Source organism: Corvus kubaryi, unplaced genomic scaffold (assembly GCF_017639235.1).
Source record: "Corvus kubaryi isolate FWS band 111438036 unplaced genomic scaffold, C.kubaryi_AGA036_p1.0 37148, whole genome shotgun sequence".
NCBI lineage: Eukaryota > Metazoa > Chordata > Aves > Passeriformes > Corvidae > Corvus > Corvus kubaryi.
The window spans coordinates 1,046,976-1,074,169 of NW_024581038.1; the positions used below are offsets into that span (position 1 = coordinate 1,046,976).

At 43.5% G+C, this 27,194-nt stretch overlaps 2 protein-coding genes across 2 annotated transcripts; one reads left to right on the forward strand and one right to left on the reverse strand.

The window, feature by feature from the left end:
* Positions 1–54: 54 nt before the first annotated feature.
* Positions 55–11,491, reverse strand: LOC121661367. Its single transcript, XM_042021500.1, has 4 exons — positions 11,309–11,491; positions 9,540–10,164; positions 5,964–6,034; positions 55–3,605 (listed from the first exon to the last, which is right to left on the reverse strand). Exons 1-4 carry the CDS (start codon positions 11,489–11,491, stop codon positions 3,528–3,530), a joined length of 957 nt encoding a protein of 318 aa, XP_041877434.1. The 3' UTR covers positions 55–3,527.
* A 9,086-nt stretch (positions 11,492–20,577) lies between these two features.
* Positions 20,578–26,544, forward strand: RFESD (Rieske Fe-S domain containing). Its single transcript, XM_042021490.1, has 4 exons — positions 20,578–22,172; positions 22,964–23,144; positions 23,235–23,269; positions 23,471–26,544. Exons 1-4 carry the CDS (start codon positions 22,095–22,097, stop codon positions 23,762–23,764), a joined length of 588 nt encoding a protein of 195 aa, XP_041877424.1. The 5' UTR covers positions 20,578–22,094; the 3' UTR covers positions 23,765–26,544.
* The last annotated feature ends 650 nt before the right edge of the window (positions 26,545–27,194 follow it).

Here is a 27,194-nt window from a genome sequence, read left to right on the forward strand (position 1 = left end):
CCGGGGCAGCCGCGCTGAGCGGCCCCAGCACGGGCAGGGCCCGCTCCTGCCCAGCCGGCCAGTGCCCGCGGCCAAAGCCCACACCACCGTTTGTGCCTGCAGCTCCCACCCTGTTTTTTGCTTCGCCACCGGCGAAGTCCTTTCCTCATGTTGGTTCAGCTCTTCCGAGCTCTCCCCCTTCAGGGCGGTCCCAGCGGCTCCCCGGACGGGCCAAAAAGAAAAATAAACAAGGCAAGCCAAAACATTTCACGGAAAAAGTCCAAACAAACACTGAGAGGATTCCCGGTACAGCCTCCAGGGTAGGGGAAGGGAGAGGAAAAAATCTTTTTTGCTTCACGCGAGCAAAAAACCAAAGCAATCCACCAAAAGGAACAATGCAGCGTCCTGGTGCGGAGCACCCGGAGAGAGAGAGATGGAACAGAGCCCGCACAGGAGCCCGAGGCTCTCCGCCCCAGCCCCGGGTCCGTCTGAAAGCTACAGCAGCTGTTCTCTGGGCATAAAGCAGGCAGTGAGGGAGTAAAGCATCACCATAAAATCAGCCCAGGACAGCCCCAAGGGCTCCAGAGGCAGTTGCTTTTACAGCTGCTTCTTCCCCAGCCTCGACTGCTGCAATAGCTTCTTCCTCCTCCTCAGAATCCCCAGCTGCAGCACTCGCCTCTTGTGCTGCCCCTTCAGCTGCAGCAGCTTCCTGCCTGCCCCCTTCTCCAGCCCCTCATGGTCCCTCTGCACGGCAGCAGCACCAACCTCCCCCGCCACTTGCGTGCCCTCTGCCCACTGTCTGAGGGAACACTCTGATGCCAGAAAAGTTTTGGTTTGATTTAGTTCTCATCTAGTTGTAGCTTGTAGATGATTGTTGTCTCAGTTTAGAGTTTCTTAGCTAACTGCAGTACTTCTCCTACCCCATTACACACATGTGTGTACAAACACATTCCTGCAATCGCTGGAATCTTGCTGCTTGGGTGAATCAAGGCCATCTCACTGTCCCATGTATTTAGACATACCCAGTGAGGGGCTAGAAGCAAGGGGGGCCTTCAGTCAGGCTCCGAAGCAAGAGGGGGAATGACTTCATTAGCTGGACTTGTACTTGGGCATTCTTGTCAATGACGCTACTTTGCCAAACTCGTCCAAGTGTCAAAGCCTTGTGTCACGTGTGCACTTGGCCAGAAGTGCACCTGGAGGAGCGTCAGGAAACAGGAACTGCTTTGGATCATCTCTGTCTTGTTTGGCTCTTGATTCTAGGGGCTAGAAGGCAAGAACTCAGCCCATCAGCCACACCACTCACTGGCAACAGCACCCGCAGAGGACAGCACAGGGTGGGCTGGCCTGCACCTTGCAACCAGGCAACCTCTCCCCAAGGCCTGCACAGCTCAGGGGGAAAAGCCACATCACTTTTGCCCACGATCCATCCAGCGCTGCTCCTTTGCATTCGCCTAAGTGCAAGTCAAGGCTGTCCAAAGGCTCCCAGTTTGCATTAGGATGTCCCATCTCTTCCGAGTGCTGACGGCACGTGTGCGTCAGACGGGCTTGTGCTCTGCCCTCCACTGCTGGAGAGCCCGTAGCCGACCTTCTCAGGCACCACATTTGCTGCATTCACAGCGCTCACCTGGCGGCAGGAGGCTGCCTCCGGCTCTGGAGGCCAAGGCTAAAAGTCAAGGGTGCCTCTTGATGGGCAGGTGATTTCCCCATGCTCAAAGCTGAAAACAGGACACAGGAAAGGCCTAGAAGCACAGAGCACTTTGGGTTGGGCTGTCCTGAAAGAAGCGAGATGCCCTCTTGCACTGGGGCTTCCTTTCCTTTGCCCACTTTCCCAATGGCAATTGGAGCTTTCCTTAGCAGGCCCCTGCAGCGCCTTCTCCCTGAATGCAGTGTGGCTCTGCTGCCTACCCAAACCCTTGGACACTTTCTTCCCTCACCTTTACACAACTGGGGGATGGGCAGGGTGTTCCTGCCTATTTTCCCCCAGCCCCCATCACCACTCCTTGCCCAAACCCTACTGGATGCTAAGGCGGAAATCTGCTCATTGCTCCCCATGACACAGGTCAACACCCCTTTCAGTTTCAATGTTTCACTGATTGCCCACTGCTACAGCGGCACTGCCTAGAGAGAAGTGCACCAAAGCCAGCCGGAGCTGAAAAAGGAGATTAATTCCAGCTTGCTCTGCCCGTGCCTCTTCAGTACAATCAACAGGTTCTCTTACAAGCTTAGTCTAGGTGGTTACATCTTTGCTGACTCCATAGCAAGATACAAAGATCACTTTCAGTTCACATGGACAAATGCCTTGACAGGTTCCAAAGGGGCACCCATACAGATCCAGGTATGCAGAGAAAGACAGAAACATCCAGTGCACTCTCTAAACACCCACAGGGCTAGAACAAAACTCTACAGCATGACACAGGTTTACATAGAAATTCATACATAAATGAACATAACCATCTGTGGTCTGTAAATATATTGACTTCTATATAAAAATGGTTATACATAGCAGGCACCAATCTATAATTGTACAAATACCAAAGTACCCATCGGCACTTCCATACCCCTATAATGTAGGACATAGAGCAGTATCACTACACAATTTGATATGTACTGAAATAGAGCTCAAGACAGACAGAGACGTAACCATATCCAGGCACGGCAAGGACAAGATACAAAGAGAACGTGCCCGGTCCGTTTCCCCCTGGCCCCCATTTCTCCCCGGGGTGGCTTCGTCCTGCACAGAGCTGCCCTTCTGGAAACGCAGAGCAGACGCAGATGTGGGAAGCAAAGGGAATGCTGAGTCACTTGCAGCGTGCCCTCAGCCCCGCCACAGCCTCAGCACACCCGCAGCCCCCCAGTCCCTTCAGACCCTCCAAGCCCATCGACCCCCCAGTACTGCCATCGCCCTTAGTGTCCGGGGTGCCCTGAGCCCCGCCAGCCCTCTCAGCCCGTGCCTTTTCCCTGTCCTCTCAGCCCCCACCATCGCCCTCAGCTCCCGCAGAGCTCCGCTGCTTCCCCTCAGCCCCCACCGCCTCACCGTCCTCTCAGTGCCGTAGGCACCAGCAGCAGCTCAGCAGCGCGGGGCCTTGGGCGGCGCTGTCCCTGCGGCAGCCCCGGTGCCCTCCGCCTTCCCAGCCCTTCGGCGGCTCCCCGGTGCCTTGAGCCCCGCGGCCCCTGAGGGGGACGGTGCCCGGTGCCACCGGCGGTTCCCGCCGCTCCCGTCAGCTGCGGCCAGCCGGGACCTGGGGCTGAAAGCGCTGCTCGGCCCGGGCCCGCTGCCAGCACGGACCCCAGCATGGCCAGAGGGCACAGAGACGGCACAGCAGGGGAGGGCAGACGGTCAAATCACCCAGTTTCCCTGAGAAGTTTAGCGCCAATGAGCCTTAATGAGCAAATAGCCACAGGATTATCAACACTTCTAACTCTCCGTTTCAAGTCTTGCTACACTGTACCTATATATGTATCTAGATGAGTAGTAGTCAGAAACACTGTTGTCAAGTCTTATTAACATGGTTCCGCGTCCTCTCTTTCAGTAACCCGAGCGTCTCCTTTCAAAGATGATGACACTCTGCTTTTTCTGCACCTTCCTCGTGTTTCATTTTTGTGAGTTTCTGATGTGTTTCAGCCACCTGTCAATAGGGTCAAATTAACCACTCTATCACTCTTTAAAGAACTGGAAGTCTGATGCATTTTTTCTAACTACTGTCAACATTCAGCTGGACAATGAATTATCATTTAAAATAATAAGCCATATTTTCCTGCTTTCCAGCTGAAGCCATAACAAATCCCAGGGCATTGTGTGGGACCTGTCCACCTTGCAGTACATAAGGAGGTGACCTCAAGAGTACAAATTCCAACTCTGGCTCTTGCATGAAATCAAAAGTAAAAGCAGACCCAGACAGCCCTCGGATAAAATTTTTTGAAGAAAAAATGAAAGCTTTATTTGTTCTCCAGCACTATGAACAGAAAGAGGAGAGCAGCAGCAGCCCATACTGAAATTCCGGTGTGGAAAAGATCAACAAACTGAAAAAGCGGAAACAGGACCCTCATTGTCATAGGTTAGCAAGCATAGTCCCGGAAGGGACGTCCTTGCTAAGGGGTGCTTACAGTTTCCTCTGGGAACTGATAGAACCTATCAGCTGGCCAGTTTGAATATGGACAATTCTCTAAGCCACTTAAAGTTGTGATCACCTCTGTGATCCACATTTAAGAATAGGCAAACTCCCCCTCCAAGCTCTCTCTCGTTTCCGGCGCTGGGACAGGTGGCTGCGGGCCCCGTGTGGGGGCCAGCGGGCCCGGCCAGGCCCTGCCTGGGCCAGGCCGGGCCGGGCCACGGCCATCCTGGAGCCATGGACCTGTTCCAGCTGTGGAACCCCCCCCACTGCCTTGCCGTGGGCAGCCGGAGCGGCTCGGCTCTCCCCCCTCTCCACTGCGATAAGAAAAATTCAACATTCCAGCTGCAAAGCTGCAAGGCCGAGGTGAGATTAACCCTTTTATTGCTGTGAAGAGCTGAAAACCTGAGGGAAGAGAGAGAGGAGATGCTTAAAGCTGAAATTCTGTTGTGAAGCTATGATATATCAGAGTATCCTGTTGTAATTTCATGAAGATATGGGGGGTGGAGTGTTCAACTCGTGAGCAAAAGGACCTGCGCTGAGATAGGCAGATGCTGACGCAGCTGTAATTTCATGAGAAGTTTGGACAGGGAGAGATGAACCAGATGAGGACTTTTGCTCCAAAGGGGAAAGGAGAAAACCTCAGTCCGTAGAGATGAACCAGATGAGGACTTTTGCTCCAAATGGGAAAGGAGAAAACCTCAGTTCCTAGAGATGCTCCCAGAGATAGTCCTAAAGATGAAGATGATGAAGACCCTTTGCTCCCAGGGAAGGAGAAGGGCCTCTGTTTTTGTTTCTGAACGGCTCAACCTTAAAATTGTACCCCAAAAAACTTCAAGAGTGGACCCTCAAAAGCAGTTGCGGGAAAAGCTGCAAGTCGGGGGAAAGGACTCACACGCAGGCAGAGAGACTCCTCTTCCTAAATGGACTGAACAATATTTGGAAGTGGGCGGCTGTCTCGTTGTGATAATGTTTTCATAGCATGAGCAAGAAGAGACTTCTCTCTCTAAATGGACTGAACAAGGTTATTATGGAAGTGGTAAACAGACTGAACATCTTAAGGGTTGTCTTTTTACATTGTCAGTGGGAGAAGGGAGGAAGGTGGGGGGAGGAGGAGAGTTCTGAAGGTGGTATAATTTTTTTTCTTCTTTTAGGTCTGTTAATAAACTTCTTTATATTCTTTCAAGTTTGGTGCCTGTTTTGCATTTCTCCTAATTCTTATCTCACAGCAGATAAACAGTAATGAGTATTTTGGACCAAACCACTACACTCATTAACTGCAGTTAACAGCTCCACCTCGTGGTAAAATGATTATTTCTGCAAGGCCGTGCTGGCAGGGACTTGGGGATTGCTGGGTGGGTCAAAGCTAGCGTTGCCCTGTGGCAGCTTTGCCTGTCCTCATCATCTGCGTGGAACTGCAGTACACAAAGCACAGGCAATTGAGTTCAGGTTGTGTAGGAATCCCACCTTCCCTTCTGGGATGAAGCTTCAGGGTCAGCTGAGGAAAGAATCACCAGACCTGTGAGGGCTCCTAGAACTTGCCAAGTGGGGCAAAGGACACCTGACTCACACACACTGCATGTAAATGTGCACTTGGGACCATGCTTGACTTCTAGGAATTAAAAAGCATGATGTTGCACCCTCTCTGTGGAATAACATTCTTTGTCCTGTTCTGTCAGTTTAATGGATTGTCCAAATCTTACACAGTGGCAAAGAAAGGACTATAGCTAAAATCAATTCTTCCTCGTTGTGGTCCGTGAGGAGATCTTAAGTGGTCTGTGGCACAAAAAAATGGGGATTCTGTGATGAAAACCAGGTAGTTCTGATAAAAAATACATTCTTCTTAGAAGAGAGATACTAAAGTACTCAACCTACCTCTAAGTATTTCTTTTCTTGTTGATATACTTCCACAAGCTTCGTACATACATAATTTCTACTTGTCACTACTACAAAAGAGGAAGAAAACCACACACAAACACGCTAAGTTTTCCAGAAAATACAAAAATGGCTTTCAATTTCTAACCAATAATTATTAGTAGGTTCAACTGCCAAAAAAATACTACTGATTACCCTAAAAGTTTTGCTCATTGCTGCTCTAACTGACTAAAAAGAAAAAAAAATGCTTCAAGAGGTTTTGCTCTTCTTTCTGAAAAAAAGTAAAATTAAGGAAACAAATCGAACGCTCCAGTCAGTTACAGTGGTAACTGAGAGTCAGATTTGTTTAGAACTGTACCTCTATGAATAGGATGACATATATTCTAGCAAGCCTACTAATTAATGCAGACAATGAACCAGCAGACCTAAATGCTTAAAGGCACTGACTTTAGTCAGAGGACAGAGGATAACAGAACTCTCTTAACTACTAACCTCAAGCACAATTATTCCAGTATTTGCCCTATTGAAATGGACAGGAACAAGAAACCTTATACAGTTACAGCATCTTGACACACCAGTGTGACAAGGCCTTTTTAAAAATAATGCCTAATCAGTGTATCAGCAAAGGCATCCACTGAATTATAAATCCTAAGAGTGAACTTTGGTGTTCAATATCCTTTGCTTTTCATAGAGTTCCAAGAGCTTTTGGTCTGCTAAGTCTCCTTTGACATCTGTTTCGTTGGATGGTTGGACTTCTCATAGGAATTTGATCATCACCTTACTATTAAAAAAAAAAAAAAGGCAAGATTTAGTGTTAAAGGTTAGGTATCATGAGAACAAATTCTGTCGACAAAAATTATTCCATTACCTTCTATGAAGTCAAGTGTAGTAATCACTGAGCAGAATCTACCTTGATACTTCTGCACAGCCTTCTGAGTCCTCTTATTTTAAGTGAAAACTTTCCTCACTTCCTGAGCTAATTACCAACAACTGTGTGAAACCTGTATATATTACATAATCCTGCCTGCACATCAAACAATATACAAAGCACATTGTCATGCCATGAAAGACCTAGATCCTAGCATCATACTGTTTTGTAGAGTAACAAAAAGGCAGAATATAAATGCAAAACTGGGGAATTTCAGTATCAGGCACCTTTAAATCAGGCACCAACAATTACAATTTTAAAAAGGTATTTATATTGAAAATACTAAGCCCCTTAGAAAAACAGAGGTTGTTGCTACCAGAGACAGACTTAATATGCAACCTTATGTGTCATAAATCTCCAAATGACACACAAATGAATGTGTTAACCGTATACTGCAACAGGCTGTCATGCACCAGCACATGGCTGTTATAAATGTATTGCTTTTAAGGAACAAGAGCAAAATTCAGTAACAATCCACTTCATGCTGAAAGCTGGAAAAATAAGATAAAACAAGATCAACTAGACAAACTAGTTAAAGTAGAGAAGCATTGTCAAGTATTTCTTCAGCTACAAGCAGAGAAATTTCCAAGCATGGACGAATTGCCTGTATTCGTTTCAATTCATGTTTTCCCTTGTAAGCTTCACTGCTATCTAGTCTAAACAATAAATACAAACTTAAATACACTGAAACTAAAGTTCACCATGGTTTTACATTGGGCACAAAAGTAACACAAACCTCAGCTTCTTTGAAGCTACCACAGAACTAAGGGCCTCGAGAAAACATGATCCAAGTCTCACCTCTACTTTGTTCCTGTATTCAACTCTGTATTTACACTTTTCAGGGAGAGAAAAAGTGGATCTGGACCATAACAGACAATAACTGGTTTGGTTCAAGATCAATACCCTTCTTATACTCTCTTTTGGCCTGATCAGGTTGCTCTAAACCAGCAGCTGCTGGGTCAATGAATAATCAAGAATGGTAGATATTTTTGTCTTACTTCAAGACTGCCTAAAATTACACAGTTTTAAGTGAAATAATGAATGAAATGTATCTTATATATCTATGGCTTGCATTCTGTCTTTATAGTTTAGTGAAACTATGCAAACAGGTAACACTAGAAGATAAGCAATTCTTGAGAAAAAAATCATAAATTCAGCTTTTCCTGACAGAAAATGTTTAATATCTGGACTGTTCTGTCAGTAATCATACCTGGAGCTCAACAATCTAAGCCCGTCTCTGAGGTCTAGATTAGAAATGGATTTTTAACATGATCATTCTACACTTCATATTCTTACCACCACATATAAACAAATGCAAAAGGAAGGGGCATAAAAGTTCACCTGTGGTCAACGGACATGAATGATCAATGAAGTTATGAAAATGAAACCTGAAAGCTGATTTCAACCATTATGTCAATAAGGTACTCCACACTCTGCATTACTTTACAGCTGTAAGGGTAGGAACAACAAACAAAACGTGCAAAAATTATTACTATATTAAAATAATTATATTAATTGTAATACAATATGATATAATTATACAATATATGCTATTGTATTGTATATAATTATATCATATATAATTATTAATTATGATATAATTATAATGAAATATTACTATAATAAAATAATTATCTTGCAGTGTTTTGAGGCTTCCTTAAATTCTTTATTTCGTATGGCATCTCCAGTCATCTCTTTAATGTTGTCCCCACTGCCTTATTTGACATTATGGATACCAAGTAAAAATGACATAAAATCAGTTCTTATAAAAAGATATAGTTAACTCAAAATATTGTTTATATCCTACTATAATTGCACAGAGAGTATTTTAAACACAGTTAAAAATCCCAAAATACAGACACACCAAGAACTGCTGGAAAACAATAATATGGTTTAAAAGTGCTTAAGTTTAGCTCCAACGTAGGATTCAGTCAGTATTCCAAGCAGCTAAATGATACAAAATAGTCACCCCAGAATGAAAGCTTTGTTAAGGCTTAGGATAAATTTAAATAAGGGAAGATGTGTTATAGGACAGGCACATCAGTTAGGAAGACACCCTGCACGTAGCCTCTTTTTAAAGAGGAATTGCTAAGCAGTGAACTGTGTTCAAGAGGCATTTTACACAGGACGTGATGGAGTGAATCCTGGGGACCAGGGGTTTCCTGCCAGCCTTTTCCATGGCCAGTCTGTTGGTGCCCCATGGTGCTCCTCTCCCTTCACACACACTTAAGGCAAACCCCACTTCCAAATGCAGCCAGGGAGCAAAAAAGTGTAGGTATTTAAGGACACACCAAAGAGGCATTCACACTTTTGAACTCTGTCATAATAACCATGCTCTGTTTTGGTGTATATCTAACTATTTTGCCTCAAATGAGCCTGAGAAACACCACGGTCAAAACTGCCTAAATGGGCTGAGAAATCACAGTGGCAGCGTCGGCATTGAAAGAGACAGGAAAAGCGACGAGCTGAAGAAGAAAAAAAAACCTTTCAGCAGCTGAAACGCAAAAGATAAAGAGTAGCAGAAGGGCCCAGTGATAAATCAAAGACAAATTAGTAGATCAATAGTAATGAAAGGGAAAATGAGGAGAGCGAATTTGAACTGTTCCCTCGGAGCCCTAAAAATATTGGGAAAAATCTCTCCAACGTACATTGATCAGCAGCTCCTGGAGGGAAATTTGCGTCCCAAGAAGGCACAGACGCCTCGGCCATCACAAGCGCACCCCGCCGTGGCCCCTGTCCAGCCTGAGCCGCACTGTCACCCACCGCGACAAGGGACACCGCAACAGCACCCGCCCGGGCACGGCGGGAGATGTAGTTCGCGTCGCCCCGGGACACGCTGGGAGCTGTAGTCCGGGGACACGGGGCTCCTTGCTGGCCGCCTGTGGCTCCTGATAAGCGCCCGGGGAGCGCCCGCGTCCCGGCGGGGAGCGAGGAATCGCGGCGGGGACCGCCAAGGTTGTGGCAGCGAGGATGTGGCCGCGAGGGCTTCCCGCGGGGGTTTGGTACCCTTGAGTTCCAAACCGAACTCGGCTTCGTTCCCGGGAATGTGCTCCGCCCTTGCATCAGACGCTTGGCAGCGGTCAGGCACCGCTGCACCCGCGGTCGGGTGAGGTACCCGCAGAGGGGCACGGCAGCCGCTCCTGGAACAGAGACGCTGTGCGGGACGAACCCTCTTCCGTCGGCTTGGAAAGCAGCAGGGAAAGGAAGGTCGGTAAATGCTGTTATTCTTGCCGTGGTGTGTCCCAAGAACGTTAGGGATGGGATGGACAATTCCTGTAATCACAGATGAAAAATTTGACTGAGTTAGGATGTTGAGCCTCACATATTGATTGACCCAGGCTTTTATTAATTATAAAAACCACTACAGTTCCAGATACACCCAGCTAAAAGGATACAGGAACCAGTAGCTATGCTTTTATGAATTTCTAGTAGCTTTATTACTTTATTATGAATGAAGTGATTTATTCATAAATTTTTATCAATAAATCCAACGCCTATCAAGACAGGTAGAGAAGATTTTTTTCATTTCCAAATACTTAGTATATCCCCTTGTGAACAGCTAAAGACAGCAAATCTTTTACCATTTCTCCCCCACTCTTCTCTCTGTTCACCCAGGGTACTGGACCTGCTTTACTCATAGGAAAGGGAAAGCCTCGGTTTCTCTGCCTCACCCGAGCCTTCCTTACTGTGGAATCCAACATAAACTCCATGGTATTATTTCAAAGACAGATTAACCATTTTGATTATATTACTGGTAGAGAACAGGAAGTGTTGGATGCTGTTGAAACTACCAGTTTTTTCTGGAAAAATAAAATGCTTCAACTCCTGGGGGCTGTTCAAAGGTCTGGGCTTTCACTTGTAAGTGTGCCTGCCTTAGTGGTGGATGGTGCACCCTGTGGAAGCCTCTCACCTGTTTAGACAAGCAGGACAAAGTTTTCCTTTTCAGGGAAGAAGATTGGGCTGTGTCTGGCCTCCAGTGCAGTGACCTGTGTCTTGAGCAACCCACTTTCTGCTGCTGTGTCACATCAGGGTCTGTGCTTCTCACAGTGCTTGCTGGTGGGAAGTGCTGGTTGGCAATTCAGCTCCTAAATTTTCTTGAGGTTAACCAAGTGATGGCAGGCTCTGCTTGCAATGCAGCTTGAGTTCCTGGATGACATGTGCTTGCTAGTGCTGCTCAGAATTAGGGTACTGCCTCAGGTCCCTCAAAACCATGAAGTCCTACACGGTTCTTGGAGAGTGGGTCTCCAGACATAGGCTGCAGATTTTTCATATTCTCAGGCTGTTCAAGAAGCTACTTTCACTGCATAGACATGTTGCCTACCCAGTAACAGCGGTGTACAGTCGTTCAAACAAAGCATATCTGTGTTGGAGAAACTCGTGAGCATGTAGTTGACAGGATGATGTGTCAGTTGTGTACTTTCTCACAAGATGTTTTAGCTCCAAGTCCCTTTTCCAAGTTCCTCCTGCAGATGACAGCTTTATTTCCAGCTTGTCCTACTGACTGCTTGTTCCAGTTGCCATTTATAGTTGTGTACCACATCAGGCCATTAGTCTTTTGGCAAACTTGGGTACCAGCTGATTCCAGCTGCTGGGATGCCATGGTTAGCTCTATTGATGCTAAATGAAATTATTTTCTCTACAATGCTATGTTGTCCAAGAACATTTGCTGTCAAAAAGCAAATGGAGGCAATTTTTTCCACTGAGTGCATTCGTTAGTATGAACTCTAAAGGGTTGTGGGGTATGCCCAGCCACTGCCCTGGAAGGATCTCTGCTGAGATAAGAGATTTCACAATCGCCCAGCAGGACTCCCTGGAAAGGCAACCACTTTGGTCATGGTGAGAAAAGACAGACCCACAATCCTTTAGGAGACTCTATGCAGATTTCTTCGTAACCCATTGGCCTGTACCCATCCCAGATCCTCTGTAACCCATTGGTCCTTTACTGATCCCCTGTATCCCTATAAAAGCAAGCCCTATGGGCCCCTGTGGCTCAGAGAGGGTTCTCGTCCCTGGCTCTCCCCTTCGCCGGAGGGGACCCACAATAAAGCTACCTTCGTGCGGAACCAGCCACACGAGCCTTCTCGTTTCTCTCCGGTCTGGTTTGGCCTGGAGGCTGCCCTGCAGAGCTGAGCTGGAATCACGAGCTGGTATCACTAAAGAGCTGACAGCCTCTGCAAGGGCCCTCCTGCCAGCAGCTGAGGGAAGACACCGGATCTCGGGAAGGCGATTCCTTTCGGGACCATCTCCCTGGACCGGTCACCTCTTCCTGGGTCGGAGCCACTGACCCCCCTCCACCAGCTGCAATAAAGGGTAAAGAAAATTACCTTAACTATGAAATAAAGAGTGATGGAAGGGTGGTTAGTGAGGTAGTGAAGTGCTACTGCTGTAAGGTTAAAATATTGGAAACAGTGTCATTGTAACTGTAATCTTAAAACATTTCAGTAATTTACAAGAACTATTTCCTACTGTGGAGCAAAATTTTAGTGTGCTTAACTGTTTTCTGGGTTCTCTACGAGACCTTACGAAGTCAAATTCTGTGCAGTATCCTTTGTAAATTCTCACTTGGATGAGTGCCTGCCCCTGGGGAAATGTGTGTGATGGAAGCAATAGCAACACAGACTGTAAATTTTTCATGTTTGCTCTACTTAATTTTTGATGGGGGGGATTTGTACTCTCACAGATTATTACAGAAAATTCAAATAGTAAAACCTGAAGTGTAAATTTGGAAATATATCTCCTAAGCTACAACAAAAGCAGAGTAAGGAACGGAGAGAAAGACTTACATTGTTTGATCTATATTCTGGAAAAGATGAAGACAGAAAGAAACTTATGCATCTAATGCTTTGACCGATGTCTAATGTTTAATATAGGACAATTATGTTAAATATGGCTTTTGTTTCAAATCGTTATTTTAAAAACAGATACAGAATTAAAAAAAAAAAAACAGGAAAGGAAAAAAAAAAGCATTTTCTTATTTAAAAAACATTGCAGATTTCAGTGGGAGAATCACCTCCCTTCAAGTGCTTTGCCAGTGTTTATCTGACAGCATCTCTCACAAGGGTTCAGTCTCTCAGGTGTCGTAGAACAGGCCTGATCATAATGAGAGCATTTCAGCTCCAACAGGATAATTGGAAGTTGGATTTTTCTTTCTGTCGTGTCCTTTGGGATCTTCTACAATTGAGCTATCGGATGTTTTGATGGGTAATTGTGATGGTAATGCTGGTGGTGTAATAATAATAAAAACAATGAGGATGATCATAAGTATTTCTTGCAGTTGAATAGCAGCCTGAGAGTTATTTGGGAGGACTTTTATTAAAAGCCCCAGCATACGCCCAGAACAAACCCATTATCCACCTTGTGTGGAGCTGATAATGGGAAAAATGATGTTTTTCTCACTTCCGTTCAAATTACTCACCTTAGGCAAGCAGGGAAGAGACTTTTCCTGGTCTGATTTATTTAATTTTTTATTCCCAAGGGCTTTGCAACACTTTACACAATAATCAGCCACCATATTCCCTTGCGTTTGGGACACCATCAATCTGAGGGTGATCATCACCATAGAGATCCCATAGGGGAAATCTCATGGTCACAAAAAGAAGCCAGTTGGTTGCTGCTTGTCCTGGTGTTCAAGGCTCCCCTTGGCCCCGTCTGTTCTAACAACTCCTCAAAGGCTCTGCCAAACCCCTGCTGTGCTCCCACAGGCTTCAGTGTAAAAGGGGGAAGCAAAGGCACAGGGAGGTGATGTGAGAACAAATTTGTCATTGTCTGGGTGATTTCTGCTTGCCGTCACAGCAGCCAAGCCGAGCTGGTTTGTCACTTACCCTCTTCACACTCAACCTGACCTTCTCCAGCAGGAAAAGGTACAGCCTGCTGAAACACTAGCACTCGACTTTGATTGCTACAGGGTGGTGCCTGGGGAAGAAAAATGACCTGAGCACCTCCATGCAAATTGTCTGCTGTTAAATTAGAATAGAGGAAAGAAATTAGAGATTAGAGACTAGACACTAGACTGGACTAGACTAGACTAGACTAGAGTATTTCATTTGAAAGGGACCTACAGCTGTCATCAATTCCAGCTCCCTGACCCCTTCAGGGATGACACAAAGTTAAAGCCACATTAAAGACATTGTCCAAATGCCTCTGGAACACTGACGCCTCTCAAGGAAGCCTGTTCCAGTGTTTGGCCTCCCTCCTGGTAGAGAAATGTTTCCTCATGTGAAGTCTGAACCTGCCCTGACACATCTCTGAGTCATTTCCATGGGTCCTGTCATGAATCCCAGGGAGAAGAGATCAGCACCTCCCTCTGCACTTCCCCCAGAGGATGGTCAGTTTGTGAAGTACTACACGGACAATTTTTCTACCAAAACGCTTTCTTTGAGCAGGGGTGGAAGGATGCTTCCAATATTTAGTACATCTCTGCTTCAGGACAGAGGTGGAGTGAGAGGAGACATGTGGTAGTGTTGGCAGAGGAGAAGAGAGAGGGAGGCTGAAGCTGGGAAGAAGCAGATGTGGACCAGAGTTCTCTGCTCAAATGTCCCCTCTTTGCCTATACCCTGTCCCCTCAAGTTCTCCTAAAGCCCCACAGTACCAGGAAGGCTTTTTGCTGATATTAAACAGAAGGAAATTGTTGCTATACATAGCTGTAATTGTTTTTTTCAGTCTTGATCTGAAGTTCATGGTTTAGAACAGTCTGTATGGTGCTTGTTGTAAGTGATGCTTTATGTAATCATTCTGTCTGAGATGTATTGTGAATATACGAACCTCCAATGTGAAGTAGTAAGACACAATGGAAATCTCTCTTTTCTTTTAACCTCTTCTGTGCCACTGTAGCTTTTCAGCATTTCTAGAGCACAGAAAAATCTTGTTATATGAAAAGCTAACAAATAATGCTTCCAAAGAAGTAGATGTTTTTTATTCTGTCTCATGTGGTCTCTCCAGGTGCTTCTATCTACCAGAAAAATGCAAATGGTTTACAACAGCTTTCACTGCATAAAGGCATTAGCATTCTCTGCTGCTGAAGAACTGAATATTAGTTTTGAAAAAAAATTATGCTTACTTATAACAAAAAAAAAGTGGAATTTTTGCAAATCATGACCTTTTCCACTGCAGAATTGTAAACTTTCTGTGTGCGATAAAACCAGAAATACTTGGAAACAAGGATATACAAATTAAGGTTAAGAGATGTGAATGTCATTGTAATCGGGTTGTGGGTTCTTTTCTTCTAGGAATGGTGAGAAGTTTGTGGGGATAGGGAGAGCATGGGGGGAAAACATTTGCAAAAAGCAAATCTAGCTTGGACATGAAAGAAAACTTGCTAGGTGCTAATTGCTAGGTTAGATGTGCCTTGGAAAGCTGGGATTCCTTTTTTTCAAGTCACAGAGTTAAATTTTTGTCATCCTTAACCCAGTTAAAATACATAAACTCCATAGGTTGCTGAGGTCCTTTCCACCACTACTTACACATTCCTGGTATGTGAACCACCATTTACTGATGAATGCCACCATTTACTGACCGTTTGCTGATTCTTCTGGAGTGTAAGAGTGTTTTGAAAACGACAAAGATCAATCTGTCTTTTGAATGCATCGATGAAGAACTTGAATTATAAGTCTGCTGGGAAGGTAATACGGAACAGAGTACCAACACAATATGCTTGTGAAACCTTGTGTTGTTGAGCAGATGGTCCTCTGCATTTTGCACAAGCTGGCACTTTGTCAGGGCATGTGGCTTCTTTCATAGCCCTGAATTACCATAGAAAAACAACAGGATTATCTTACACTTCTTTATAACTAAATGGATTGACACCTGTAAAAACAAATAGAAGAGTACTATAAAATTGGTCTGATGTATTCTTCTTATCAAGGTGTTAAGACCTGTCCTGCACTGTCCTGAAGACCTTTCCAAACTAAGTGAATTTCCACATTGTTCTGTAATCTCACATAATGCCCAATTTTTATGGTTTATAGTTATGCTACAGTTAATGAGATGCTATGCCAGTATTTCTGTACTTTCTCTAGAGTAAAATTCCAGGAGATTATTCTGTGACACCTCTCTTAAAAAAAGACATGAGCTGGCAAAGCACACATTTCTGGATCCTAGAGTTTGTTTCCAGCTGATTTTTACAGGTATCTTTTAAAATAGCTTGGTACCAGTGGAAGTAGAGGGCAAACATGGAGGAGGTAGCAGTGCCTCCAAAGAGATTAGCACCTGGTGTTTCTTGGACCACAGATTAAAAACTATAAATTTATGGTACAAGGTTTTAAATCACATCTGGTGGTTTTTTGTTTGGTTTGTTTGGTTGGTTTTTAAAAATAAGTTAAATTCAGTTGCTTAAGTGATGTAATTTCTTCTTACCTTTAGGTAACTTCTGAAGATATTAAAATGCCCAAGTGGTTGCACAGGTGCATCCAGTAGATTATTACTCATTGTACACCAAGAATTGCACAGGAGAGTTCTCAGAGCAAAAAGTGAGGAAAGTGAAAGCATTTTATTATGCTGTGTGTGCAGGGACAGATGCCTTACAGGGTGGGTACTGTTCTGATTTTTTAAAGAAAATGCTCATAGGCTGGTCTTTGAGGGGGGAAAGAAGGCCTGGGAATAAATCATATAGATGTTGCTTACCCAGTCTATGAGACAAATAACTGCATAACTTGTGAGGCTTTTGCAAGATGAAGGCAGAGCACTCTGGAAAGTAATCACAACAAGCAATCAGAGACCAAGTAACTGCAGTTAAACCTGGCATGATGCAGGTACAAGAGGAACTAAAGGACTAACTAAGGAACTCACTGAAAAACTAACAAGAGGACCAAGTGTTGACTGAAATTATGGAAATAGTTGTGAAAGGGACAGACTGGCAAAACAGAGCTGGAAGGAGAGAAAAATTTTAGGGCATGGATGAAATGCTGTTCTGCATAGACTAAACAGTAAAGTTGCTCTTGAAGTCCTCCTTAGCAGAGTATTATTGCCAGTTTAGAAGAAAGAATTAATTGGGCATTCAGAATTCTTCCTAGTTTGAAGTAAGGTCTTCACAAATAAAAATGATAATGCAAATTGGTCTGAACTTAAAGTACTTTTTTTCCTTGATTTGAAAGAAATTTCCTTGCATTCTAATATGAGATTCTTGAATAAAGAAGCTTATCTTTTTAGCAATGTTAGAATGATAAAATAATTTAAAAGACACTTAATTACTCTTCCACATTTTATTTAAAAACAACAACAAAAAAAGGTACCTAACAGAATCAAAGGGCTCCTGTAGAGTTGTAGGCACAGGAAGGAGAAACTTCCACTGATTATATATAAGGTGGACACTGCCAAAAGTCCTTCCCCCTGAATATAGTGTCAGGAGTTCTGATGTTCTGTTTTGCTGCTGTTGAAATAATTGTTAATATTTATGCTAAAAATGACACAAAAGTGATGACAGCAGATTTCCTGTGGTGCGTCCTTGCCTTTCGACATTTTTTATGGTTGTTCGGTCCCCTCCACACTTCATTGGGAGCCAGACTTGAGCATCTCCTTGGTGACTGTACATTAATCTGGGCTGAAGGCTTTGGGCTCTGCCTTCTGTGGCACAGAGGGGAATTGCCAACCCTCTAGGACTGGAAACCAGGATTCCTCAGGATTTGCACACTCCCTCACTGGTACAGAAGTTGGAAGGAATCTTTTGAATGTATCTTTTTCTTGTGGAAGGTGATATTTTTTTCAGCTCTATGAGACACTGGGCTTAAAACAATTTCCTTGTTACTGTTACTGTCATCAACACAGCTACAGGGAATGATTAGATACAGAATTATTTGTTGTTAAAAAAAGGTGGTTTAGATAAAAATAATCTCTGCTAGCTGTCATGCCTAACAGTCAACTATAGAAATGATAGTGCAAATGCATCCAGGAATAATATTAAACCTGAAAGGGAGGCAGGTTCATTAGCTTATCAAAGAAACTTCCATTATGAAGGGTCATGTGGAAGAAATGTGATAAAGACTCTGTATAGGAAATGTACCATTGATCTGTGCAAGCATGATAATACGTCATAATATAATAATAAGATATAATAATGGATGTAGTTCTTACTTCCTTGGGTATGCAGGCCCTCATTATGAGACAGAGAATCAAAGAAATAAGGCTGGTATTAAATTACCTAAACACACATGGAAATCACTGTTAATAGGGAATTTCTGAAGTGACCTGTGATAAAACATGTAGGAGATGAATCTTAGTGAAACTAAACATTAGATGAAGTCACTGTGGGAGGTTTATCTGGGATCTTTCAAGCTACTGAAGAGGAAAACATTCTTTTCTATACAGACTGCAAAACTTGCTCTTTCAAAACTGTAGCGTGTAAACTGCAGTTTCTGGAGAGAACATGGAGCAGGAGGTAAAACTGTACTTCTAGCTGTAAAATCCAGAGAAAAATGCTTTTCTGTATTGTTCTACATTGGTTTTCTAAAAGTGGAACAAAATAGTTATCTGCTTGTCTCTTCTCAAATATTTTGAACCAGTTGTCCACTCGAAAATAGGATATAAAATCTGAGTAGCTTTGTCTTCCAACTACTTATATCAAATACTTACATATATGATGAGTTTAAAAATCTCTTGGGTTTTACTTTGTGCTTTTTCCCAAAATAATATAATTGGTCTGCTAGAATTCAATGTAGTGCTGTTTAGTATTTTTTTGGGAAGTAATTGAATGCAGGAGTGTGCAATTTTTTGCTTGTTCAGCATGAGAAAATGCACACTGGGAGAGCTACCAGTGCTCTTGAGGATAAGCTAAAATCCAAAGGAGTCTTGATTAGCTGGAAAAATTATCTGAAATCAATCAGGTAAAATAATAATGGATTAGTTAAAAAAAAAAAAAAAAAGGGAAAGGGAAAACCACTAAAACTGTGAACAAAAAACTGTTTAGGCTGCATTTTTACAGTTCGAAAAAAGTACTATATACCTGGAAATTTTACAGAAACAGAAACAGCATCAGCCAACCACATGATGTGATGAAAAAGGAAATTAGTGACTTGTGAGTATGGTTTAAAGGAGTACTGTTTGTAAGACACGAGAGGCAATTATTTTATTAACTGCAGTGAATGCTCAGGGTATTGTCTCTGCTTTGTGACTTTGTCTTTTAAGAAGGGCATAAACATATCAGAGCACTTGAAGGAAAATAATATAAATAAGGGACCTGTGAATTGTATTAGGTATCAGCTGTCAGAGCAACCTTGAGAAGTCCTCTGCAGTGACAAAGCCTTCACTTTGTGGAAAATGCTGCCACCAAGAGCAGGAAAAAGAAATTATTTTGATTTTCAGGCAGGGCTGTTCTGATGAGCAATTTGGAGGAAAAAAAAAAAAACCTCCAAGTGTTTAAACATGAAAACAGCCTGCCAAGCTATCTAAACTCTGCTACTGGAATTAAGTTCAAAATATTTGTCAGGAATGGTACCAAAGTAGATGTGATCCTGCACAAGATCGGGAAGCTGGCAGAGGTCCCTTTGGGACGTTCTTTACAGCTCCTTTTTGTCAGCAGAGGGGTTGGTTTAGGCCTCACCATTATTACTTTAAAAACAGCCACTGAGCTTTCGAAGTCACCTGCTTTGGTCTGTCAATCATTTTCGTACGCATGAGCTGTCATCAGCATGCTGAGGGTTTTGATGACACATATACAACCAGCTGTAAACATTGCACGTTGCTTGTGCCCGGTCCCACAGAAACAGAACTCTCACATCACAGAAAAGTATAGGTTTGGCTGTATTTGTAATGTCAAAATGACAAAAAAAAAGAAAAACTCTACTGGTTCAGTGAGTGCAGGGAAAACTTGATAAAAAACAACAGAGCTAAATGAGGAGGGTACAGTCTCAGAGCAATATTCCTTCACTGCTCTGCCTTAAAACATGCCAGGCAGGAATAACTATAACAATGTTTTAGAAGACTTTTACCATAAGCAGGGGTGTTTTAAACATATCCATCCCATCGCAGTGTGCCTGTTATAGTCCCCTATGCAGTCTGTGCAGCTCATCAATTAACTAATGCAAGGATTGCACCAGCCTGCTTGAAATGAAATGGTCACATCTACACTGTTCTAGTGGGTTTTAACAGCAGCAACCACAAAAAAAACACCACCACCACCAACACGACAAAAAAAGAGAGTAATTTCCTGGGCTGGACAATTTTATTTCTGAATGAGGTATCCCAAAATCCACAAATACGACCAAAATACTGGTAAGGCTTTGTAAGGATGACAAAAACTCAGGCTCTGAACGGGAATAAAGTCCAGTCAACTTGTGTAGCAACTGCCATCCTGCTGATCTTATCTGCTTCTCTAAGCTTGACATGAAAATATTGGGGGGGGGGGGGGGGGCAAAAAAAAATTAAAATAAAAACCACGTGCCCCAAGCTCAGGCAAGGCTAAGATAAAAGACACGGGCATCAGCAGCAGGACGGCGCCCGCTCCGAGGGGATGACGGGGGCAGTTCGGCTGAAGACGCGGGGTGAGTGGTCCCTCCTCTGTCTCTCCCTTCCCACCTGCAGCGGGGCTGCTGCTGCTCTGGTGGCCCTACCCGAGCCTCCGCGGAAGCTTGTGTGTATTTATATACCTCTATACATATGTGTGTGTGTGTGTGTGTGTGTGCGTATACACACATACACATGTCGGCTGTGCCACCCCGGCGGAGCATCCCCCCAAGGAGAGCCGGGGAGAGCGGCGGGCGATCGCGCACGGCCCCGGCAGCAGGGGTATTTTTCCTTTTATCCAGAATAGCAAAAATTATTCAGAGCAGGGTGCAGCAAGGAATTGCCACAATTCACAAATTCAGCTCTGTTTCCAGCTGGAGAGGGAACCCTTCCGCTGCTCTCAAACCTCTTTGTCGTTCCCACCAGGTGGCACTTGGCAGCAGGGACAACTCTATGCGTGCTGTCTTCTGTGACTCAGAAAATATTAAAAGCAGACAAACTTTTAAGAAAATATCTGAAAAAAGCTGTTAGAAGGCTATCTTACTGTGTATATGCGTTGAAATAACCTTTCCTCTTGCTGCCTGAAGTGTGCTCACTTCCTCGACTTGGTGCTGCTCCGGTAGCTCGGGATTCTGCCATGGAAACTGTGAGGTGCTGATGTGACCCATTTCCGCTTATCTAAGGGAATAAAGTTGCCTTGAGGGCTTTCTTTTGGAGGGCCCCTGATGTGCCAAGGTAGTCCTTAGTCCACACTTGTTTGTAGATAAGAGTGTAAGTATCAGCTGTGAAAGAAAGCTGTTGGCTACTGATTGCTTGCACAGTTTAAGCCATTCAGGGTCCACGATGAGCTGATGGTCTCAGTCAGGCTTCAGAATGGGAGCCTGGATAATTTATGTGCGAAAAATCCAAGCTGACCGTAAAATGTCATGGCTAAATGAGCTGGAGGTTAGGTGACAAGTGTTACTCTGATACCGGTTGGGACACACACATACACATGTATGTGTACAAATACCTGTGTGTGCGTGTGCTTCTGTTTCTATAGATGTATTTATACACACACGGGTTTTTAGAGGTGTGTTAATAAAAGCATTTTTAACTACAGACTTCTGTATTTTAGTATCTTTGCCAATGTGGAAAGTTTATAGGGAGAGTCAGCCAAAACGTGATGGCAAAATTTGGGGATTTCCTACTCTGGTTCCTGAGGTTAGTTTGCTTATCTCCTAAAAAGACTAAGTGTAAATGCCTGAGTGGATCGCCCTGTGAGTCTGGCAGTGACGTTTCACTTTCTGGGTAAGACTGGGTGGTAGTTCCTTGAACTGCAAAGCAGGGAGTTGGTCTTAGCAGTTGGTCATGTGCAGATCAGTTAACAACTGGTCTTGGAAATGCCACACTGTCACTTAAACCAGTCTTCCCAGCGCAGTGGTTTATGAGGAAGCACGCAGTTGCTGATCCTGAGGACACGCCACGTAACCTGTGACTGAGCAGGATTTTGGGAGCAGGCAGCACTGGCGTGGGCTCACGGTGAGGAGAGCAGCAGGAGGAATTGGAAGCTCTGCTCTTCTGTTATCAGGCCAGCTCCAGCGTGTCCCCGGTTCTTATCAGCCCTGGCAGAGCCGGTTTCTGACGCGCTGAGCCTCCACACGTCCTGCTGTAGGGTGCTGTTGGGGCTGGCCCCGTTGCCTCCTGCTTGCACTTAAAGAGGGGCTGCGAAGCACCTTGTGACATATGGGAGCAAGGCAGGGCAGTGCTGATAGACACCGTGAAGAGAGGGGATGCTGGACCTCATCATCCTCAGCCTCCACTACTTCATCTGCTTTCTCATCTCTGTTGCAATCTGGTGTGGACCAAAGGTACAGTGCAGCTCTCTGTGACTCTGCACACCCCTGCAGCCAGGGAGACAGAGAGATCCCCCCCACCCAGCCCACAGTTCCCCTTTCTGTGTTTATAAAGACCTGTTTCAGCCTTATTTTTCTAAGGAAGTGAGGTTGTACTGGGAATTGAGGAAGAGCTGGAACACAGTGGCTAATTGTAAGTAAATTTAATGGGAAGGTTGCTTTTGTGATAAAACTGCTTATATTCTCTGTTGTGAGAGGGAGAGTCCGTTATATGTTTGAAATATGTAAGAGGAGGGAAGGAAAGGCAGGCACATTTGCTAAAAATGTCAGGCTGAATACAGCTTCTTAATAAATAATATTTTCTCCCCTTCACAGAATAATTTTTTATTGACTTAAATCACTTTATATTTCTAGCCATAATATTATGTGAAGAGTATCGGATTTGCATGTAAATGCTACCCATTGAGTACCTGAATTGTACAGTATTTTACATTTGCCATACTTGTATTTATTTGCACATGGGTTTTGAGGGGTGAAGGTGGTTTAGGTGCAGAGTAAATGAAAAGTGATTGAGAGTTTATCTTGCCTCAGCCTCAGGTATCAGGTTTCCAACAGCTGGTTTTCCTTGTCCTGATAGTTCTGTTAGAGAACATGCTGAGTGAACTTTATCACCAAGCTCTTGTGCTTTTCTACATCTGCACACTGATAGTCTTTCACTGAAACTTTTTCTCCCTCTGCCCACAGAAATCCAAATGTGAACTGCTTTATAAGTGACTTTTTCATTTGTTTGTACTGTGTGTTTTAAGGATGTGGATCGGCACAGCTCAAGTGCAGGAGGAGCTGAGGCGGAGCCAGATGGCCTTATATTCATTGGCAAGGAAGAGGACATAAAGAAGTCCCAAAGAATAACAGCCAAAGTCGATGGCAGAGAAATTGTTGTTTTCTACCATGAGGGGAAATTTCATGCTCTGGACTCTCGCTGCTACCGTAAGATATTTGCCTGTGTGATCTCAGTGTTGCTAGAGTTAAGCATGAAGTGTGCTACATAAATTAATATGGTGTTCTGCCATGTTTCAGATGAAGGAGGCCCTTTACGTCAAGGAGAAATAGAGGTATGTAAGCAAAATAAAAATAATGCAGAGGCATAGAGTCATATGGAAGCTCTAATGGATTTTTTCTAATGCCTTTATCTGAACATAATATTGAAAAACCCAGTCGTATACACATAATAGCAGACAGTCATACAGCCAAATTACCAAACATACATTTTGTCCTAGAAGATGACTTGCTATCTTTTCTTCTTCTTCCTGCAGGATATCGATGGACAAGCATGTATTGTTTGTCCTTGGCATAAGTTTAAAATTACCTTGGAAACAGGAGAAGGATTGTATGAAGGAATAAATCCTCTGGAGCCATCACTAACACCAAAGTGGCAATCAAAAGGAGTAAAACAAAGGATTCATAAGGTCACAATAGACAATGGAAACGTTTATGTGAATCCTCCAGATCTGTCTGTGAGCTTTGACTCTGATTATTATGCTGACAAGTACAAAATTGGTGGTGAACTAGCTATGGGAAAACAAAGTCACTCAGAAGCCGCGGAGTAGGTCACAGCCAAAAAGCAGAATCCCGGGGAATGCACCAATGAAGAACATTTGTTGGGAAATAAAAATGTACTGTGCCATGAAGGTTGTGTCCAAATTATATTCCAGCGTTAATGTTATGTTAAAGCATCAAAATACATGGAAATGAGAAAGATAAGCAGCCCTGCATTGCCAGAAATGTGACTGATCTTGTGCTGAGGACATTTTTTTCACTTGCATTTCAAAAAAGACTTAATTACAGCAGAGTGCCTCATAATATTTGATATTTTGCTAGAACTATTTTAAATTTTAAGAGGGGATATTGTATATTACAGTTTATAAAACTTACTATGTAATTTAAGGTAGATAGTCAGGTGGAAAGGTTATCTTTATATGCTTAACAGTTTATACTTCTAATGCCTTTGGTAAAAATTGCATGGGAATTTTTAACTTTTGAAGTACTTGTGTGATCTCTAGGTGTTTATTAAGTGCCACAAAGGGAAGCACAGAATTTCAGCATATTTTGGTGCACTCCTTTGTGCCTATTTGTGCGTTGCTACCTTGAGTACATAGAGCCATTTATTTTCCTTCTCCTCACTGAACTCTTGTTAGTTCATTGAATAATGTGGCAAGGATTTGTTATGTATAGCTTGTTCTTCCTGATTCTGTTGGTTAGAGGGAGCTGTTTGGTGTCATATGTGATGTAGTAGCCCTTGTTTGTTTTATTTTTTTATTTATTGTAACCATATTTTTATTCATTCATTTGAAAAAAAATCATGCTTTCTGTGTAGAGGCAAAAGTTGTGTTTTTCTGTGTGTGTTCACTGTACAATATCAGACCTGCCCCAAAAACCCCTTCCAAAGAAGTTTCTCTCTGAGTTCTGCTGCCCTCCGGGACATGGTGGGCTCTTCTGTTAAGCCTGTGGAGCATCACGGAATCATTGAGGCTGGGAAACACCTCTAAGACCATCAAGTGCAATGGTTAAATTAGCCCTGCCAAGCCCACCACTAAACCATGTTCCCAAATGCCACACACATCCCTTAAATACACCATCCTGCATTGCTGCAATTCTTCAGCATGTTTTTTTGTGTGTGTGTGATGTGTTGGCTTTTTGCAAAGTTCATTCATAGTCAGGTTCAGTTTTAAATGCCTGCTCTTCAGCTTGAAGTTTCTCTTGTGTGTGCAGCAGGCTGGCTTGCTTTTAATGTATGTCACGGGCAACTAGGCCTGTGCCAACACAGTTGTTCATACAAAGGTGTTTAGAAGTAGTGAGGCAGAGGGAAGAATCAAAGGAAAATTTGTGCCCCATTGATCACAATGAAAAAAAGCAAAGCACACAACAAATTAATTTCACCACATCGAAATTGAGAGAACCACCTCTGATCATGCCTCCTTGACATGATTTTTGTGGTTGACAGGGGAAAAGCATATTGAAAGTGCTTTTGAGCTGACCTATCTCAGTTTTGTATTTTATATGAACTACAGCACAGAAACGCTTCTGTTGCTTCCTCCTCCTCCTCCTCCTCCTCTTCCTCCTCTCCCTGACCACTCAGCCAGCCAGTGCCAATGACCAGATGCAAATGCCTGCCTTCTGTTAAATGAATCACATCTTGATTATCTGCTAGAAAATGCTGTTATGTACTGACCAATTCTGTGATTTGTTGGGGGTTTTTTATTACTATTTGTTTGTTTGCTTTAAAATGAATATGTCATCTTCTCCTCTTGAAGCCACAGGGTAGACAGCAGGAAGGTAGGGCAGGTACCTTCCTGCTGTCTACCCCAGATGATGCCCCAAGGGGCTTGGGTGGCATGAGGGGGATGGAGAATTGCTGCCCTTCCCTCCCTCCTCACCCAACCACCTGCACCTGCGATTAAACTTGACCACAGACATCGTGTCCTAGTGAAAGACACGGATCATATAAAAGGAGGGTATTGAATCACCCCAAACGGGGCGAAGAGACACTGCAGAGACAGAGTCAGAGAAGCGGGTATTTGCTTTATTCGGCACTGGGTGCGTGGGGGATCGCTCCTCCAAACACACACGGCACTTGCTACAACACAATATTAGGGGTCAGATTCATGAATATTCATCAGGTTTCTAGGGATAGGAGGGGTTATACAAATTAGTTCTCGGAAGTCATTAATATCATTAGCGTATGTGTCACTCGTGCGGTGTACCCTGGTGGTCTCACTGGGGAAGGCTCCTCTTTTTCCTCCGGGGTCTTTCTGATGGATATCAGTATCTTCATCACAATGCACTTTTCACCTTTCTTTCTGAGGCATGCATAGTCCTTTACAGAATGATTCAGCAGTTTCTGTCTTGGATTCAAGTAAATTCTTGTTCCTCTTATCTGGACAAGATTGAGTCCTGCTTCTTAGGTTTTGATCAACATTTGCTGTCTCCCAATACTTAACTGCGCTTACATGAGTTAACTATTGATCATTTTTATCAGTATTGCAAGATCTTCAGCTACGCCTGCATTGGCTCATGGATTGCTGAGATGGTATTTTTTAATGACATTTTTTGAAGCAGTGCATTACTAGAAATTGACTCTTTAAATTAGTAAATATGCAGTTCAGTTTAAGAAAGTACCAACTCTGAACAAAATGCTATTGACTGTATGACATTTAGAAGCATGCTGGTAACAGGAAGTTCGGTTTGAAAGCTTCATGGACATGTTCATACCAGTGGAAGAGTGCTCATGATTTTGCAGAATTGCCTTTACTGGCTAAAATTCAGAAAAGTGTTTATTCATGGGCTTACTCTTAATCATATGGAATAAATGCAACTGCATGTCCAGGCATAGGTAAATCCTTTTTCTTCAATACTTCTCAGGTGTAGTAACTATCTGCAAGCTTTTATGGTTGCTTTACCTTTTTTTTTTTTTTTTTTTTTTAAAGTGTTCTTTCCCAGGAGGATTGCTTTAATTTAACATCTAAAGCTTGCCCACTTGATTTCATTCCCCTCGATTTTCCTGTTGATGATCACAGGAAGAACTGAGAATTATTAACTTAGACAGCCATGAACAAAGCCAGGAAGGTTGGTGGGCCATTAGTTTTTCATTTAATTTTCCTCTTTTTCTTTTTTCTTTTTTTCCCTTTTTCCTTTTTTCCTTTTTTCTTTTCCCTCCCTTTTTAAATATTATTTTTGACAGCAAAGAACAAAGCCTTCAGTAAGTTAGTCACTTCCTTTAAGAAAAATATGTGCACTATTCTGAGCTTTGAAGTGCTAGACTACGCACCTAATTTGAAAATAGTTTAAATATTTAATGTCCTATATTTGAACATTCTGAGTCTTTTCTTTCCAGCCCTTTCTAGGTCCCCAGCTATACCGGTAAGAGTGCATGAAGACATGGAAAGCACAGGTGTTTTCCTGAAAGGGAACCAGTCAGGAGATTTTTCGTGAGGGACAGAGGGGGGAATGCGGGGGGATCCCAGATGTGCTGGGAGGGCA